At 40.6% G+C, this 19,497-nt stretch overlaps 3 protein-coding genes across 28 annotated transcripts in view; all 3 read left to right on the top strand.

The window, feature by feature from the left end:
- LOC105282237 (ryanodine receptor) overlaps positions 1-4,902 on the top strand; it is a 40,300-nt gene extending 35,398 nt beyond the window's left edge. For 16 of the 24 annotated variants that reach the window (XM_026974385.1, XM_026974363.1, XM_026974381.1 and 13 more), the window contains 10 exons: positions 51-906; positions 971-1,170; positions 1,576-1,822; positions 1,964-2,242; positions 2,380-2,666; positions 2,729-2,789; positions 2,888-3,166; positions 3,392-3,548; positions 3,618-3,783; positions 3,873-4,035. In XM_026974385.1, the coding sequence (XP_026830186.1) occupies positions 51-906; positions 971-1,170; positions 1,576-1,822; positions 1,964-2,242; positions 2,380-2,666; positions 2,729-2,789; positions 2,888-3,166; positions 3,392-3,548; positions 3,618-3,783; positions 3,873-4,035 (2,695 nt within the window). Of the gene's footprint in view, positions 1-50; positions 907-970; positions 1,171-1,575; positions 1,823-1,963; positions 2,243-2,379; positions 2,667-2,728; positions 2,790-2,887; positions 3,167-3,391; positions 3,549-3,617; positions 3,784-3,872 lie in introns of all 24 variants that reach the window. The other 8 variants (XM_026974384.1, XM_026974386.1, XM_026974383.1 and 5 more) reach the window with 1 other exon arrangement.
- Positions 4,903-5,349: 447 nt separating this feature from the next.
- Positions 5,350-11,158, top strand: LOC105282238 (solute carrier family 35 member F2). Of its 3 annotated transcripts, XM_011344090.3 has the most exons (9): positions 5,351-5,507; positions 6,354-6,466; positions 6,593-6,786; positions 7,744-7,906; positions 7,998-8,154; positions 8,242-8,452; positions 8,678-8,805; positions 8,929-9,124; positions 9,621-11,158. In XM_011344090.3, exons 1-9 carry the CDS (start codon positions 5,389-5,391, stop codon positions 9,654-9,656), a joined length of 1,317 nt encoding a protein of 438 aa, XP_011342392.1. In that variant the 5' UTR covers positions 5,351-5,388; the 3' UTR covers positions 9,657-11,158. The 3 variants fall into 3 exon arrangements, with proteins under 3 accessions (XP_011342391.1, XP_011342392.1, XP_011342393.1); XM_011344089.3 differs by having other exon boundaries at positions 5,350-5,507; positions 8,929-11,158; XM_011344091.3 differs by lacking the exon at positions 5,351-5,507 and adding an exon at positions 5,533-5,720 and having other exon boundaries at positions 8,929-11,158.
- Positions 11,159-11,602: 444 nt separating this feature from the next.
- Positions 11,603-18,834, top strand: LOC105282240 (RNA polymerase-associated protein CTR9 homolog). Its single transcript, XM_011344092.3, has 13 exons — positions 11,603-11,723; positions 12,449-12,547; positions 12,632-12,871; positions 12,947-13,519; positions 13,608-13,727; positions 15,087-15,397; positions 15,474-15,999; positions 16,074-16,268; positions 16,353-16,469; positions 16,597-16,907; positions 17,020-17,357; positions 17,567-17,735; positions 17,969-18,834. Exons 1-13 carry the CDS (start codon positions 11,682-11,684, stop codon positions 18,702-18,704), a joined length of 3,777 nt encoding a protein of 1,258 aa, XP_011342394.2. The 5' UTR covers positions 11,603-11,681; the 3' UTR covers positions 18,705-18,834.
- The last annotated feature ends 663 nt before the right edge of the window (positions 18,835-19,497 follow it).

Raw genomic sequence — 19,497 nt, 5'->3', positions numbered from 1 at the left:
AATTAATTTTATTCAAAAATTGTAAACTCTATTCTCCACGATGTTTTCAGCGAGGAGATCGAATTTCTTCTGGCCTGCTGCGAGACGAATCACGACGGCAAGATCGATTACGTTGCGTTCATGGATCGCTTCCACGAGCCCGCCAAGGAGATCGGTTTCAACCTGGCTGTGTTGCTCACCAATTTGTCCGAGCACATGCCGAACGAACCGAGATTAGCCAGATTCCTGGAGACAGCCGGCTCCGTCCTCAACTATTTCGAACCGTTCTTAGGCAGGATCGAGATTCTCGGCGGTAATAAAAAGATCGAGCGCGTGTACTTTGAGATTAAAGAATCGAACATAGAGCAGTGGGAGAAGCCGCAGATCAAGGAATCCAAGAAGACATACTTCTACAACACGGTGGTGGAGGCCGGCGAGAAGGAGAAACTTGAAACCTTCATCAACTTCTGCGAGGACGCGATTTTCGAGATGCAGCACGCGAGCGCGTTAATGACCGTCGAGGAAAGCGGCGGAATCGGCAAAGCGCGGGAATCTTCTTACACGTACATGACTGACGACGACGAGGAAAGGAACAAAGATCCGATCAGGCGCGGTATACAGGCATTCAAGGACGGCGTTTATTATTTCTTCTACATGTTCTCGCCGACCAACATCAAAAACAAGATCGCCGAGATGCAACAGATGACGATTCCCGAGCTTTTCATCGGCTTCTTCAAAATGATCTTCTACGCGTTCTACTATTCCGGCTTCGGCGTCGGGATCGTAATCCAGTACTTTATGAGGCTTTTACTGACGCTGATGAGAGGACCGCACCTGGAGGAGCCTGTCGTCGTCAAGGAGGAAGAGGAGAAACCGTCTAGACACTTACCGGCTTTGCCACCGACGCCGGATGAATCGAATCTACAGGTAAATTATTCTGATGTTCGAGATTTTGATGATACAATAGAATTTATTTTACGAATTCGTACAGGTACAAGCCTTCGGAATGGATATAACAAAAGAGGAAGGTGGACAGATAAAGATAGCGCCGCACGAATCAAGTACGTCTACGCCGCAATCTAGTATCGAGGAAACAGGTGAGAGTACACCCGACGAGGGTACCGGCGAGGAAGGAATAAGAGCGGAAGGAGGAGAAGGCGAAGCACCTGTCACTTTGGCCGACTTGCTTGGGTAAGTGTATAATAAAAAAATGTCCGTAACAATATATAAACTAAAATTTAAAACAGAAAGTGTTATGGACAGCTCTTCTTATATTTCACATCTTTTTTAAATCATTTTTATACTTTATAGCAATATGCATACGTGTCACCCAGAAAAGTACACGCGTTATGAGCAGAAGCATACGTGTAATGAAAAAATTCAGTTTCTTGTTGCTAATTTTTATCCTCAATCTTTCGCTGAGTTTCGAAAATTCAAGTTTCAAAATTCACGCCCCATGATTAATGAACGTAGCTCTTATGGAAATGATTTTTTATAACACAAATTAAATTAAATAATTGTAGAAAAGTAGTCTCATCAATTATTAGATGTGTAATTGTGTTTTCTCATTAATGTCTCATTAAAATATTTTTATAGTGGAGAACAGGCTAGGGCTCAAGCCGCAGCAGCAGCTGAAGCAGCGGCAGCTCAACAAGCGGCCATGGCAGCGGTCGAAGCCGAAGCTAAACAAGAAACCTCGACCGAACCTTCTTCAAGTTCGAGCATCGATCTGTCGCAGTATAGTCATCGCGTGGTATCCTTCCTGGCAAGAAATTTCTACAATCTGAAATATGTGGCGTTGGTCCTCGCATTCTGCATCAATTTCATGCTGCTCTTCTATAAGGTTTACGAAAATGTCACAATAATTCGCGTACTTTACATACGTAAATAAAATATTAATATTCAATATACCGTAAATTCAAGCTTCGTACATATAAAAAAATATATTTTATATTTATTCATGCATGTTATCTTTAATGAACAGGTTTCATCTTTGGCTGAAGATTCGGATGATGAAGGTAGCGGACGAATGGCTGATTTGTTAACGGAAATGTCGGGCGAAGGTCCATCAGGGTTGGCAGGTAGCGGCGTGGAACTCGGCAGTGGTAGCGGTGAAAATGGTTCGGAAGAGGAAGACGAGGAAGTTCAAGAATTTGTGGAAGTGGCCGAGGATTACTATTACATGGCTCACGTTATGAGGCTATTGGCTGCCCTTCATTCTATCGTTTCGTTGGCTATGTTGGTCGCGTATTATCACTTAAAGGTACTTTAAGCGCGAATAATTGTATAATTATATAACGTAAATTATTATTAGATATTTGTTTAGTAATGCTTTATTTCTTTCATAACGAAGAAGACACTCACTACGACCAAACTACGAAATGTACATATGTATTTTAGGTACCATTGGCTATATTCAAACGAGAAAAGGAAGTCGCACGACGAGTAGAGTTTGACGGATTGTATATAGCCGAGACGCCAGAGGAAGATGACATTAAGGCGCACTGGGACAAAATGGTAATATCAGCAAAAACGTTTCCCGTGAACTACTGGGACAAGTTCGTCAAAAAGAAGGTCCGACAAAAGTATAGCGAGACGTACGATTTTGATTACATCAGCACTTTGCTTGGAATGGAGAAGACTTCTTTCAGCCAACAGGAGGACGAAGGATCTGGCTTAATACATTTGTAAGTAGATATTTCGATAATAAATTTTGCAAGATTGTGATATGGAAATTAATATTTTGCAGCATTGTAAATATCGATTGGCGATACCAAATCTGGAAGGCGGGCGTCACCATCACAGATAATGTAAGTGCTCTTGAGCAGAATTTAATTAATGTATATTGAATTTATATTAAATATTTTCATCGATTGAATTGATTAAATCAACGTTATTATATTTCCAGGCATTCTTATATAGCTTGTGGTACTTTACATTTTCGATCCTCGGTAACTACAACAACTTCTTCTTTGCCGCTCATCTGCTGGACGTCGCGGTCGGTTTCAAGACATTAAGAACGATCTTGCAATCAGTAACGCACAACGGCAAGCAGCTCGTATTAACAGTAATGCTGCTGACTATCGTGGTATACATCTACACCGTGATAGCTTTCAACTTCTTCAGAAAGTTCTATATACAAGAGGAGGATGACGAAACGGACAAGAAGTGTCATCATATGTTAACGGTATGCGATATATAAGAATATAAAAATCTGTGCGCTATATAGGTTTTCACTTTGATATTCTAATACCATAAAAGTAAAACAATCAGCTTTATATTCCAGTATAGAAATTAAGAAAAGAGCTATTGTCTTTCATTAAATTTTAATATTTTTAATCTATAAATTTAAAAATTATATATACTATTTTAATATTAAACTATTACTTAATTTTTTATTTCTTTGGCTTAGTGCTTCGTTTTCCACCTGTACAAAGGCGTGAGAGCCGGCGGCGGCATAGGCGACGAGATCGGCGAACCGGATGGCGACGATTACGAGGTTTATCGTATAATGTTCGACATCACTTTTTTCTTCTTCGTGATCGTCATCCTGCTGGCTATTATTCAGGGTACGCATGTCCGAAATTCATTCCGCTATTCGCAGAGGAAAGAGAATATAACACCAATCTATTCTTCAGGTCTGATCATCGATGCGTTCGGTGAGCTTCGAGACCAGCTCGACAACGTGAAGACGAATATGGAGAGTAATTGCTTTATATGCGGCTTGGGGAAGGAATATTTCGACGCGGTGCCACACGGGTTCGATACTCACGTCCAGCAGGAGCATAATCTAGCGAATTACATGTAAAGATCGATAAATATCTCATTTATTTATTTGTATTTACTCGTTAGAATATTTCATATTTCGTTTTTACGTAATTTCCAATCAACAGGTTCTTCCTTATGCACCTGATTAACAAACCGGACACCGAGTACACCGGTCAGGAGACCTACGTGTGGAATATGTATCAACAGAGGTGTTGGGACTTCTTCCCGGTGGGCGATTGCTTCCGCAAGCAGAACGAGACGGTGGAAGAGGAGGCCAAGAAGAAATAAGATTAATCTTGTTTCTAATTAAGATGACCAAATCGATTTTACTTGCGATAAGAACTCGAGCGGCTTCTTCGATAATAATTCTTAGCATCAATTCTTGCTCACCGAATCGCGGACGCGACGTCCCTGCGCGCGCGTTAAAAATCAAATTACACGAATCTCTCACGTTGTGTAACGACGAAGAGAGATTTTTACCTCATACACTTGCGTCTTCGTTTCCTATTTGACAGTTTATCGTTATTCCGACTAACTAATAAATCGAGTTTCCGGCGTGTGAGTCCAGTGCATTGCGTTACGTACTGCGGTGACGGTGTTGGATGCCCCTGACGTCCTACTGAGCGCATACGTACCTCCGTGAATGCACCTGGTAATTAGTGAAGTCGAAAATATTTTTTCAACTTTGTAAGAATGACTCGTGCGGTAGCACCGCGCGAGATCGGGAATTTTTCCTTTATAGATAGGCAATCGATCGAGGGTTGACGAAAGCACGACTCCCTTCGACTCCCAGCGGTACGTTGTCGCCGAAAATTCGACGGAAAAGCGCGGCAGCGACGGAACCGACTGCACAAATTAACATATTCATAGCGTTTACAATTGCCTTCTTTTCGTATGCCGGGTGATCTACACTTGTGCGTAATTATGCGCTGCGTAATCGTAGCGACGACAAGTTTGAGATACGTGACATATAGTATAAGTAAGTTAAAGATGTTTAAAGTTTATATGATAAAACGTATTAAATCTCTGACCGCTGCGCGGGAGCGCGAACCTTTTGGAAATTATTTATGACTGAGCTCACATTATATCCAAGAAAAGAAAATGTCAATATATTGTAAATAAAACTCTACGACAGGACTACCTGGTAAGAAAGACTTATAAATACTTCTTTGTTTCGCTACCCCCTCATCCCTTTGCAACCTCACGCATCGATTGCACGCATTTCCAGAAATAAGTCTTAATACTTTGTCATCAAGGATTTAAAAAAATATAACAAGTCATAAATTACTAATATCACGTTTCCATCTACTTTGCATCGATCCACGATTAAATTTCTTTTTATGGCACACAATTTCGTTTTCTTTTAATATTAAACGCGAAACAATCGTTCCCAATCGATGTATTTGATTATTTTAATACTCTCGAGACTTAGTGTGTCGCCGCGCGGGAACTCTCGACGTCGTGTCGACATGCCAAGCGTGACATAGTGGGAGCTTGTATTTTCCATCGAGGGTTACTCGAGGGAATCGAGAGAAGAGCAACAAGAGTAACGGCGTGTCCCTCCGCGCCGAAGGCGGAAGGAGGTCGCGCAAGCGCCTCGGCCCAGCGACCGCTCGCCGGCTAGGAGCCTTCAGGGTGAAAATGCACCATGGCATGGGAGGATCGGCGGGCGATCGTCACGGCGCTCAAAACCCGGCGATGCAGGCCAGGAACGGGGTCTGCGACAAAATCGAAAATTACATATCCGAGCTAGGCCGATGGTACGTGAGTAATCGCGGGAACGGAGGCCCTAAGCGCCCGCAGGAGCCACTGTGCGTGTTTTCCGCCCTGTGCCACCCTGTAGGAACGGTGGGGTCAGGCGGAAGAGGGTGGACGACCCGGGCACAAAAGTGGCGGGTATTTAGCTACGTTTCGTCGTGTAGCTTCTCGCGATGGGCATAACGATGTGTTATTGTGTGATGATCTTAATATCGGTTGGTATTTCAATTATGTTATGCACGATAGCGGATTGATAATGAATCGACACAGTGATAATACGATCCCGGAAGTTCGGACGCTAGTGTTGGCGCAGTTTTGCACGACTCCTGTGTGTGTGATTCGCAGGGCTCTGTGTTGAAATATGTATATTTCAATAATTGTATATGTTTTTTTAAATTAATATTTATTTATAATATTTCGTTATTTGGAAAAATGATTGTTACTTAAGTGTTACTCGTTAATTGAGAAATTTGTAAAAAAGTATATTTTACTATTTATGTTAATTAATTTTTTTGTGAGTAACGTGTTGCACAATCTATCGCATACTCAGCTAGAGATCGTGCTCTTCGTCTGAATAATATCGCACGTTTACTACTTAAAGTAATCTGTGCACCTAACACTGAATAAAAAAGCCGAATAAATTTTTGTGTAAAAGAAAAACTAATGCCAAATTTTCTCTGTATACCAATATCTTTAGAAAATTGCATAATTTTCTAAGTATCACTAAATATATATATTTTTGTATGCACATTATAAACAATGATAAAAGAATTAAGTAATTTATATATTTTAATAGAAATTTGTATATTTTTTGATAAAAAATAATGTATTAATATATTATAAAATAGGGCAGTATGGAGAGCGATAATAATGGGCCAATTTCTCTCACTGGTTCTATGCTTTATGACACTCGTAAATCATCATATAAACACCGCCTCCTACAAGCTTTCGCTTCCAACAGGTAACTTGTTTATTTAAAGATCAATTTCGCAACGTTCAATCAATTTAAGCTCATCAAAATTGTAGTAGCGTCAATCTTTGCTCAAAAAGCTGCATCAGTTAATTGACGATCGTTTTTGCGAGACAGGGCAAAATCTGCCGCACTACGTGATGATGTGCTTAGTCTACACTACGTGGATGTCCTGCAGAGGTGTGGGGAATGGCCTAATTTCCGTCATAAGAGCTCGTGGTTGGAGGTACTTGCTGTTAGCACTAATCGACGTTGAAGCATGCACCCTTATTACATCGTCACATCAATTTACCAGCCTCGCCAGTATACAGGTATGTGAATACACAAATAAAGATCTTGTCAGGAGTAAAATGATTCTCGGATATTTAATGAGCAATAAATCTTTTTGCTTCGTTTCTAAAAAAATTTTTATGGGGTAGATTATTCATTTAAACAATTTAATAGATTTTTATCGCGCACATACATACACGTATATACATGTATAATATAATATGTAATGAAATGTTTCTTTAGCTGATATTTATCTGCGCGTTTAAATATTTATTATACTCGCAATGTTTACGTTTCGTTGGCCAATTTATTCAAGAAGATCTCCAGCTGCACGATTACTTCCACTGGTGCCCAGAAATAAATCCCATTGAAGCGCGATTTCTACTGACGCCGTTTAATATACGATTTCCTACTCGCGCGCGTAACTTTCCCCGCAGTATAGTTTCCACCTGTATGTTATCTAACGAGCGTAGTACACTGACGTCAAGTATGAATGACGTGCGGAAAATGTATTGTAATCGCGTAGCTGTATGACGTGGAAAGGAGGCCGTTGGGTCTTCGACCCAACAATGCTCGCTCGCTCGTTGTCCGAGCCAGCCATTCTTAATTAAACGCGCCGCGAGCGTTATGAACTACCACGAGATTCCTATGTCTTGAGCTTTCAAAATGTATTATTGTAAGATCCTTGATGTGAGCGCCAAAGGATCACGCCGCTATTCGATCGCGCGGCACAACCCTTGATTCGATTACAAACGAATCGCCGGCTTCGGCGGCGAGTAGCGATCGCATTTTGTTTTTCGGTAATAAAACGCGAGAACGAGCGCCTCGCGAGGTCAGTCTTGCCGTATTCTCTTGCGTGTTAAGTTGTCTCGATCGACCGATCACCGATGTCCACGCGAATAAGGAGACACTTATAACATATAACTGTGCTTTTGATGATTTTTACCTTACATTATTGTCATGGAAATTGCTACACGAAAGTCCAAAAAATGTTTCAGCTCCTCGACTGTGTGGCGATACCAGTCGCCTTGGTACTTTCCTTTCTGGTACTGGGCGTTAGATACAGAATGGTGCACATCGTTGGCGTGTCCATCTGTTTGATGGGCGTGGGATGTCTGGTTTGGGCCGGTATAGATGACAATAACGACAGCACAACCACGGGTAATCGCAGAACGCGAATAGACAATTACTGCGCGCGACGATGAAGCGCGGCAGCGACGTAAAATTAATTTTATGCATTCTATTGCAACAGGAAAGAACCAGCTTGTCGGCGACATGCTTTGTCTCGGCGGCGCGGTATTGTTCTCGGTGACGACGGTTCTGCAGGAGCTGGCCGTTAAAACAGTTGATATCATCGAGTATTTGGGCATGATTGGCTTCTTCGGCACGATACTGAGCTGCATGCAAATGTGAGCACGCTGCGATCGAAGATCGTCAATTCTCGAGCACAAGGCGGTGTTCATTCTCATCACCCGTTTCGTTTCGTTTCGTTGCAGCGCCGTGCTCGAGAGGCTTCAGATAGAGGCGTTTCATTGGGACAACGTACCGGTGATAACAATCCTGGTCCTTTACTGCATCATGCAATTCATGTTCTTCTCGCTGGTACCGGTAATACTGTTCGAGTCTGGTGCTACCGCCCTACAGTTGGCGCTACTCACTTCGGACTCATTCAACATATTGGCTGGAATGCTTAATCATCACTACAAGGTGAGCCATCGATTCGCATCGCGACTACCATGACCTGATACTTGTTGTATGCGATCGATCACATCTTCATTCACGGTGCTTCATATCAGATGTATTAAAAGCAGGTCATTGTCTAAGACGGCATGAGGTTGCCCAAGATTGCCCAAAACAGCATTATCGTCTTCTCTCGCGGAAGTGAGCTCTGCCGCGTGTCGATACTGACATCGTTCCCTCGGTCTGTTCTAGTTTCACTCATTGTACTTCGTTTCGTACGCACTCACGATGACCGGCATCTACATATACGCCATAAAGCGAACACCCATGTCGTCGAACTCACGGAGACAGCATATCGAGCCGCCCATTCCAGATTACAGGTATCGCAAATCGAATTTCGTAATTTTAAATATTATATACATATAATTATATTTCCTCAAGAAATTCGTCATCGACATTTTGCGCTACCGTCAGCGTGTGTATCAAAGTGATTCTATTTTCAGACACATGTCCCATCCCGACGTTGGCGAGGTGGAAATGGCTACGAGTTCCGGCATGTCCGGCGTGAGCGGCACTCTCGACATAAGGGCGTCCACCCTCGGTAGCGAGAGGGAGACGATGGACGCGACGAGTCTACCCCTGAGCGTCAGCTCCGACACGGCCTTCACTTCCTTCTATGGCAGTCAGGCGAACTTAAAGGTAGCGTCGCGATCGATGCCGCGCATATTTTCCAATACGTATCTCGACACGAATATTGGAGCTACCAGCTAGACCTGACACCTCTCGAGAACAAACTTGATGGGGCTGCATGGTTTTATGGGCATCCAAGACAGACGGAATCCGCATGATTAAATTTCCGAAATCTGTGTTTCGGTAATATAATTTGTGCATTAGTCAAATTTCGCAAGTTGTAAGATTAAATTGTAAAAATTGGTGGATTGATTTACCAGAAAGCCGCTTTAAGATACTTAAGAGTTCTATAACTGTAATTTAAATGAAAGCGATAAAATCAAACAGCAAATTAGATTAATGCATAAAGAATTTTTAGTATTGTAGATACTATTTTTTATCAGTTTAATGATAAATTTGATGCAAAAAAAGAAAGTTTTGATTCATGTAGGAGTCCATCTGTCTCTAATCATTTTTCTGTATTCTTTTAACCGAAGAATATAAAAGAAATCTATGACGGTTTCAGGCTGCGAATGGGAACAGCGGTTCTGCCTGTAATTAATAAGCGGAAGGAAACGACTGCCTAGCATAGAATACTGCGCGATGTTTGTATCTCGATACGATTAGCATGCAGTCTGAAAAGACTTCTTTTAGAAAATAGTCGTATAAAATTATTATTACACAGTATTAACTGTATGTAACGACGAAATGATACATAGGCCGTCTTTGAGTCATTAATTAAATCATATATAATTGAAATACTACTAAAAAGTAAATATAATTTATTTTATGATAGAAAAATTAATATTTTTTAATTATAGTATAATATAAAATAAGTTTTAATTATTACATTTACATAAAATTTTTATTCATATATGCTCAACTATTGTAATCAAGTTGGAATTAATGTTGCTAGTGTGTTGCTAATAATACAATTTTATCATAATATTTCAGAATAATTAAATTAAACTCGATATAGTTATACATTAATTACCAAAAAATGAATATTTTATATTCGATTTAACGATCAAGTTAAACTTGAAGGCGGTCGTAAAATCAAAATATATGTACGACATAGATATTAATATTCCTTCTATAGCGAAAGATATTTCCAGTATTGTTTATACAAATGTGAGCTAATTCTGTAAGAACGAAATGTGCCAAATATCGAAGTTTCACTCATTGTTATTACTCATTGTCAGATCGTAAATCTAGGATATGTAGACGTGTATTCGTTTCACGAACAACACGTACTCATTTTCACTTGAATTTTTTATATTAATACAAATTATCTTCGTGAACATTTGTTATTACTATTATGATCGAATACTATAGTATATATATACACGAGATATATTTATAAGTTACTACGATAGTGAGGATCGATGAAGAAAACTTTGGATAATTAATTAATTCATTCGACCTACTTATAATATGGTCAGCGTAATGACTATGTAACTATATATTCTCTACACTATTCTATTCTTCCATTACAATAGCATGATTCGCAGTCATAACGAACATGATTATCAATGCTAATGACTGTTGAAGTAACTGCGTACTTATTTCTTTGTCTTCTCTATCTCATTAATATTAAAATAACGACATATATTCCCGTCAGTAATCTACATTTGTGTTGAGATCAATAATTAATTTTATTGGAATCATTTATATAAATTTGAAGGATTTATAGGGTGAGTAAAAAATTCGACACAATTTTCACCCTGTTACACGAGATATTAATTGTACAATTGATGCACAAATTAGAAACGCTGAAAATGAACTGATATATTCAGTAAAGTTTTCATTATGGTTGACCATTTACTTAAATTTAACTATATAAGCATATAAAATGTGTTCAATATTTTACCGAAATTCTATGACAGTTAAAAAATTGATTAACTCTTTGATAAAAGATCTGTCTACATTATTATATATAAAAGTAACCATAGTATATTATTTTGATGTTAATTATTTTAAGTAATCATATAATATAAAACTTGATAATACATCTATGATATACTCTGTATCGTTTGTTTGATAAAATACTACAATTAATATTTATACCTGTATTGTTATTTAATATTAGTATTATACTTATTGCTCAAAAATATTTTATATCTGATATAAAGCGCAGTGTATACACGACACTTTGTAATGTAACTTTTTATCAAGAATCAAAATTGTAATCCAAATTATCAACAGAATACTTAAAAACAAAATTTTATTTTACCCACTTTTAAGTCACTTACTTTAAAATAGAATCATTTTACTTTCAGTTATTAAGTAGTATTCAAATTAATTTGTATCAATCAACATTTTATATTTATATTACCAAGCACGAGTACAACAAATTCTTCTTTATCGATGCAGCAAGGAAAGTGCAAGGAAGTCACGTTCTTTCTAACCAAAAGATGGCGTACACGTGATGCAGCACGTGACAAGAAGCAACGGACCAATCAGCTACCGGTACACATGGAAGTGGGGAAGCTGAGAAGCTCGTCCAAGTCACGCGTCCATTTCCGCCAGTTCTGTGTCGTGAGTGTTGGGTTGTGTGTCTAGTTGGAGTGTGTAACATGAAGTAGTGATGGCGGGTTCAATAGAAATACCACTTCGCGATACAGATGAGGTAAGTATCTCCTTTCCATCTGATTTTTATTAACTAACACCGTAGCAAAGTTCTAATGATGATGGAAGTAATCGAAGTATGTAAAATGCACAATCTTCGCGGCGAACGATGGTGTTATTGCAAGTCTAACCTCAAACCACGAAGGATGCGCTGTGTTAAACATTATACATACTCGTCTCATGTGTATACGAGGATTGCAATTTTGCAATACGTCGCTTTACAATGATATTTTCTCGATAGTCTGGCATGGATTCTTTAAATAAATGTATATCTTTATTTTTGTCTTACTTTAGTTGCGTTCTCTCTTAAATATTAAATTCGGCTCTTTCCACATAATATCAATCTCCTCTACCCGTTGTAATTGTATTTTGTGTGTCCCTCAGTAAAATAAATATAAAATTGTAAAACTATGATTTTACACCTGAGATATAATTTAAATAGAATCATTTTGTTCTTTATCCCAGTATTCCTTCAAACATCACTGTTCCAAGCATATGTTAGATTCCTAAAATTACAAAGCTGATTACAATGCTGTATACAAGAAAGTCGTATTGGAAAATGTAAAAGCCATGGCATAAAATGCGACGGTGAATTTGATTTACTATTAATATGGATATTAACATCAAAGAAATGCAAGAAATATTGAAATGTGCATTATTTCTATCAGGAGTTTTAATATTCATCATTTCTTTTAATTTAATCTATTTTAATTTCATTTCTCGCAGGTAATAGAACTGTATCTAGATCAATTACCAGATGGAGATGAAGTCCTGGGGATACTACGGCAAGAACATGCCCAGCTCTACATCTGGGTCAATCTGGCCGTATGTAGAACAAACGATTTCGTAATCGAAAGGAAATCTACGCCGAAGAGCGTCCGTTCGTAACAAGCTTGCGTCTGATTTCAGCTCGAGTATTACAAGCAGCAAAAGATCGGCGATTTTATCAAGATACTCGAATCTTCTCGTCTCGACGCGAATATCGATTATCGCGACTATGAGAAGGACCAGATGCGAGCGCTCGACATGTTGGCTGCCTATTATGTCCAGGAAGCCAACAGGGAAAAAAATAAGGACAAGAAGAGAGATCTCTTTACGAAAGCCACGTTATTGTATACAACAGCTGACAAGATCATCATGTATGACCAAGTGCGTATCGTAAATGACTGAACAGCAACATCGACATTCTTATAATTCTCACGTTGCCCGTTTTCCCCATTACAGAATCACTTGCTCGGCCGAGCTTATTTCTGCCTACTCGAGGGCGACAAAATGGAGCAGGCAGACGCGCAGTTTAATTTTGTGCTGAATCAATCGCCAAATAATATACCGTCTCTGCTTGGCAAGGCTTGCATCGCCTTCAACAAGAAAGACTACAGAGGTGCCCTCGCCTTTTACAAAAAAGCTCTCAGGACCAATCCAAACTGCCCTGCCGCCGTTCGACTGGGAATGGGACACTGTTTCATGAAATTGAACAACCAGGAGAAGGCGCGGCTAGCGTTCGAGCGGGCTTTGCAGATAGATGGACAGTGCGTCGGTGCGCTGGTCGGGCTCTCAGTGTTGAAACTGAATCAACAGCAGCCCGACAGCATAAGGACCGGCGTGCAGATGCTGTCGAAAGCGTACACGATCGACTCGACCAATCCGATGGTGCTGAACCATCTGGCGAATCACTTCTTCTTCAAGAAGGATTACAATAAAGTGCAGCATCTGGCGCTGCACGCGTTTCACAACACGGAAAACGAAGCCATGCGAGCGGAGAGTTGTTACCAACTGGCTAGAGCGTTTCACGTTCAAGTAAGATCTTAGATTATTGTCATGTACCAGTTACATTGTCGTCATGTTATATTTGCTCGATAACGAAAAAACGAAAAAAATATTTCAGGGCGACTACGATCAGGCCTTTCAATATTACTATCAGGCGACGCAGTTCGCTCCACCTGTGTTTGTGTTACCGCATTTTGGCCTGGGACAGATGTACGTTTACCGCGGTGATGCCGAAAATGTAAGAACACACGATATATTGGGTCGTCCGGAAAGTTCGTGCCGATTTTGAAGGAAAATTCAAAGGCAACATTTTTTTATGTCGATAAATATTTATTGACTTATGTATGCACCGTTTTGTTTCACAACCTTTGTCCATCTTTCACGCAACTGGAAGATTCCATTCTCCCAGAACTTCTTAGGTTTCTCGGCGAAAAACTCCTCAAGGTGGTTTTTTATGTCATTCAAAGAGTTGAAGTTCTTGCCGCTAAGAGAATTTTGCAAAGACCTAAATAAGTGAAAGTCTGAAGGTGCAATGTCTGGTGAATACGGTGGGTGAGGTAGCACATCCCAGCCAAACTCCAACAATTTTTGTCGGGTAGTCAAAGAAACATGAGGTCTGGCATTGTCCTGATGGAACACGACGCCCTTCCTATTAGCTAATTCTGGACGTTTTTCCTGAATCGCTGTCTTTAATTCGTCCAGTTGCGAGCAGTACTTATCTGCATTTATCGTTTGGTTGTGTGGTAGGAGCTCATAATATAGGATTCCTTTCCAATCCCACCAGACACAGAGCATGACTTTTTTTGGATGAAGGCCGGCTTTCGGAGTGGTTCATTTCGCTTACCCCAGGATCTTTTTCGTTCTACATTGTAAATGATCCATTTTTCGTCACCCGTCACTAATTGCTTCAAAAATGGTACGTTTGCGTTGCGCTTGTACAGAGAGTCGCAGATGGAAATGCGATCCATTAAATTTTTTCGGTCAAATTATGCGGAACCCATACATCATAGCGACTTACGTAACCAAGCTTCACTACATGATCGTGGACAATGGTTTTCGATATTTTCAGTATCTCTGCTAATTCACGTGTCGTGTAGCGCGGATTATTCTCGATCAGTGTCTTGATTTGGTCATCATCAGTAGTAGAGGGTCTGCCCGAGCGTTCTTGGTCTTTAAGGTTAAAATCACCAGCTCTAAACTTAGCGAACCACTTACGTACGGTTCTTTCAGCTAAAGCGCCTTCTCCGTAAACAGAACATATCGAATTTGTTGCTTGTGAGGCATTTTTGCCTTTCCGGTAATAGAAAAGCATCAAGTGTCTAAAATGTTCTTTGTTTTCTTCCATCTTCAAAAGAGTACAAAACTGACACGAATCAATTTATCTCAAACAACTTTTTTCCTAAAGATGCGTTGAAATGTCACCTTTAAGCATATGTATATAAATCATATGTTTTCAATAACATTGATATATTCAGACATGTTCTAACGCCATCTATTAAAAATCGGCACGAACTTTCCGGACGACCCAATACTTTATTCAAAGAGGTAAATTCTTTGCTGAGGTAACAAGTAACTCGAGAATGCACCTCGATTGCAGGCCGCCCAATGTTTCGAGAAGGTTTTGAAAGCACAACCAGGAAATTACGAGACCATGAAGATCCTCGGATCGCTCTACGCCAATTCGAGCTCGCAGTCGAAGCGCGATATCGCGAAGAATCATTTGCGCAAGGTGACGGAGCAGTTCCCCGACGACGTCGAGGCGTGGATCGAGCTGGCTCAAATATTGGAACAGAGCGATCTGACTGCAGCTCTAAATGCTTACGGCACCGCAACCAGAATCCTGAAAGAAAAAGTCCAGGCGGATATCCCACCGGAGATTCTGAACAACGTAGGAGCGTTACACTACAGGTAGGCAATTTTATTTCGCGCTTATCTCGTCGAGGGAAAACAAGCTCGCATCATCGTTTACGTTTTCATTCTTCAGACTTGGCAATCTGGAAGAGGCTAGGAGGAACTTGGAGGAATCTTTGGCGCGCTCGAAAGCGGATGCTTTGCATGATTCAGGGTACTACAACTCAATAGCGGTGACAACTACGTACAACCTGGCGCGGCTCAACGAAGCGCTGTGCATATTCGACCGCGCGGAGAAGCTCTACAAAGATATCCTGAAGGAGCACCCGAATTACGTGGACTGTTACCTGAGACTTGGCTGCATGGCCAGAGACAAGGGCCAGATATACGAGGCGTCCGATTGGTTCAAGGATGCCTTACGAATCAACAACGAACATCCGGATGCGTGGTCGCTGCTGGGCAACCTGCACTTGGCCAAGATGGAGTGGGGCCCTGGGCAGAAGAAATTCGAGAGGATCCTGAAGAATCCGACAACGAGCACGGACGCCTACTCTCTCATCGCTTTGGGCAACATTTGGCTGCAGACGTTGCATCAGAGTGGCAAGGACAAGGAACGAGAGAAGCGGCATCAGGATCGAGCGTTAGCCATGTACAAGCAGGTAACGCAGCGTCAGTTAGATGTCTGTCTGGACACTTAGAACGCTCGTGACGGCAACTGATTTGTTTGCGACAGGTGCTGAGAAACGATCCGAAGAATATCTGGGCTGCAAACGGCATCGGAGCGGTTCTTGCGCACAAGGGTTGTGTGAACGAGGCCAGAGACATATTCGCCCAGGTGCGCGAGGCAACAGCGGAATTCTGTGACGTCTGGTTGAATATCGCGCACATTTACGTGGAGCAGAAGCAGTTCGTCAGCGCTATACAAATGGTAAGTGATTGGTAGACAATCGGCACGAGCAGCGCGCTTTCCCCCAGGGTTCTGATATAATCAATCTAACGTTGCGTGTTGCAGTACGAAAATTGCTTGCGCAAGTTCTATAAATATCATCATGTTGAAGTGCTGCAGTATCTTGCGAGAGCCTACTTCAAGGCTGGTAAGCTAAAGGAGGCAAAACTAACGCTGTTGAAGGTAATTGAACGCGTGTAAACTTCTTTCCGAGATACTCATGATTTTTCACGTTTAATACATTATTTATTTTAATACATTAATTTAATTTATTATTTATTTTAATATATTATTTTTCATACTTCTCTAGGCACGCCGAGTTGCTCCGCAAGACACCGTTTTGTTATACAACATTGCCCTCGTGCTGCAACGACTAGCCACGCAAATCCTTAAAGACGAAAAATCCACTCTTACGACGGTACTGCAAGCTGTCCACGAATTGGGCCTTTCACACAAGTATTTCCAGTATTTGTCGGCGCACGGTGACAGGATGGAGCAATTAGCTGACGCGGAATCTAGGAGGTGTCAAGACTTATTGTCGCAAGCGCAGTATCACGTCGCCAGAGCCAGAAGATTGGACGAGGAAGAGAAGATGTTGAGACGGAAGCAGGAAGAAGAACGGTACGTTACTCTTCGGAGATATGTGTAATATATATATATATATATATATATATATATATATATATATATATATATTACACATATCTATCTTATTGCTAAATCACGTTTTCAGGCAAGCTTTCAAAATGCGCCAGACGGAGGAACAACGCAAGCTGGAAGAGATGCGCCGTCAAAAAGAAGAAGAGATGCTGCAAAAACGACAAGAATACGTGGAGAAAACTAAGAACGCGTTGGTGTTTGGAGAAATGCCATCAGAAAAATCTGGCAAAAAGGGCAAGAGGGTACGAACTGAACAGTACATCAGTGACAGCGGAGGATCCGGCGGAGACGAAGGCAGAGAGGAAGCGCCGAGGGAAAGGAAGCGTAAGAGGAAGGGGAGCGGTGAAACTAAAGAGAGGAAGAGCAGGGGCAAACCCAAACGCAAGAAGGACGTTGGAAGTGGCGACAGTGGTAAGGAAATTAACTTTTATATGTCTTCATATTTTGTATAAATCTAGATCTAAATATAATACTTTGATACGTTTTTGATACATTGTATATTCGCATTTAAAAATTGTTTATCACACTTGTGCTTGGACAGACTTTTTCCAGAGTGTAATAAATAATGCTTTCTCTCTCTTTCTCTTTTTCTCTCATTTTCGTGAACGTTCATTTTACAGAATCAGAGAGTGATCGACCAAAACGTAAACGAGGAAAGAAGAATACCGGAAAGAAAGAGAAATCCCGCAGAGGAGCGATGGAGACCTTCAAAGGAAAGATTAAATCGAAGGAAACTATTTCCACCAGTGAATCGGATAGTGATGCAGGTGGCCTTAAAATCGCTAGCGGGTACGTACAATCGACTTTATCTCAATGCTATGATTGTTTTCGATTGTATGACTTCCAAAAGAAGTATTTTAAGGATTGAGTTTCTTTCCATAAGTTAACGTTGTATTATAACTATAACTATGGTTCGCGTTTCTAGATTATCCGTTGAATATTAGAACACAGATTTTTATAGCTATAATAATTAGTTTAGCTGAAATCAATGAGATCTGTAATTATTTTTTTATTTCGTTCAGTGGCGAGAGTGGCAACGAGAATCAACCGCGCAGCAGCAGGCGAATTGCCTCCGAATCAGAAGGCTCTCGTGCCTCGCGTTCAAGATCTCGTTCAAGATCGAAATCCGGAAGCCGTTCGAGGAGCAGTTCTCGTTCACATTCCGGTTCCCGCTCACGGTCACGCTCTCGGTCACGTTCTCGGTCACGTTCTCGGTCACGATCAGCTTCGAGATCCTGGTCTAGAAGCGTCTCTAGATCGAGAAGCCGTTCAGCATCCGGATCAAGGTCAGGCTCGGCCAAAAGTGGATCTAGATCCAGATCCAGATCAAAATCAAGATCCAGATCCAGATCCAGATCAAAATCCAGATCCAGATCCAGATCAAAATCCAGATCCAGATCCAGATCTAAATCCAGATCAAGATCTAAGTCCAGATCCATATCCAGATCGAGATCGAGATCGGGTTCGCGCAAGAGCGGCTCACGATCGCGGTCTAACAGCGGCTCCCGGAGAAGCGGATCGAAAGCAAGATCACGGTCAAGTTCAAGAAAGAGCGGTTCTAGGTCAAGATCGCCAAGTGGTTCAAGGAAAGCTTCTCCGTTCCCCTCGAGGTCAAGATCGAAAAGTGGCTCGCGCTCAGCTTCGGAAGAACGCCGATCGAGAAGCAAGAGCCGCTCGCGGTCTAAATCGAGATCTGTATCAAAGTCTAGGTCTAGATCAGGGAGCGGCAGCAGATCGCGATCGCGCTCAGTTGAATGATAAGTTAGATAATACAAATGAAATAAATTTCATGCGAGTCATTGAAGCATGCATACGTTTCGTGCAATTTTGCAAAGGATATTTCTGGAAAGATAGCTATTTCTCTCTTAACTTATGTATTTTATGTCTGATCTTTTCTTCGATTTTAACAAAGCAAAAAGCAGTTCTCGAAGCTGAAGTTTCGATGGTTTTTTGTGTATAATATTTTATTAACAAACATATGACAAACTACATACTAGTGGATTATTATGTAATCCATTTTTTCTCACAGTTCTGTCTCGCTGGTGTCTAGAAAATTGATGTCGAATAGCGAATAAATGTTTTCTAAAAACTAAACTGCAAGGTACGTTACAAAGAAATATCTTTTGGTGCAGAAATGCACAAAATCTATTCAATGACTCGTCAAATTTATTTTATTCATGTGATTTTTAAAGAGTATTCTATAATATCGCGTGAGTGATATTTGAAGAGATTTCTTTTTTTGTTTCATCATACTGATGAAAACAATTATGTCTCATCTTTCATGCATCTACCTTTCTTTTGAACGTTAAAATATTCATGGCAGTTATCTGCCATTTCTTCAATTGATAGAATATATTGTTAATCGAGATATAAACTACCTTTCGTATGTAATAAGCAAAGCGTGTGAAAGTAAGATACCATCGCAATAATGGTATTATTATTAACAATCATTATTACGATTCTTAATTTCCTCATTTAATATAATTCACGTTAAACGCAACACTCACGCAATTTATTATGCATATTATATAAATAATCGGTTTTTCTTGAT

Source organism: Ooceraea biroi, chromosome 12, assembly GCF_003672135.1.
Source record: "Ooceraea biroi isolate clonal line C1 chromosome 12, Obir_v5.4, whole genome shotgun sequence".
Lineage (NCBI taxonomy): Eukaryota > Metazoa > Arthropoda > Insecta > Hymenoptera > Formicidae > Ooceraea > Ooceraea biroi.
Note: the sequence above shows the minus strand (reverse complement) of the source record. Positions and strands in the feature narration are given on the sequence as shown.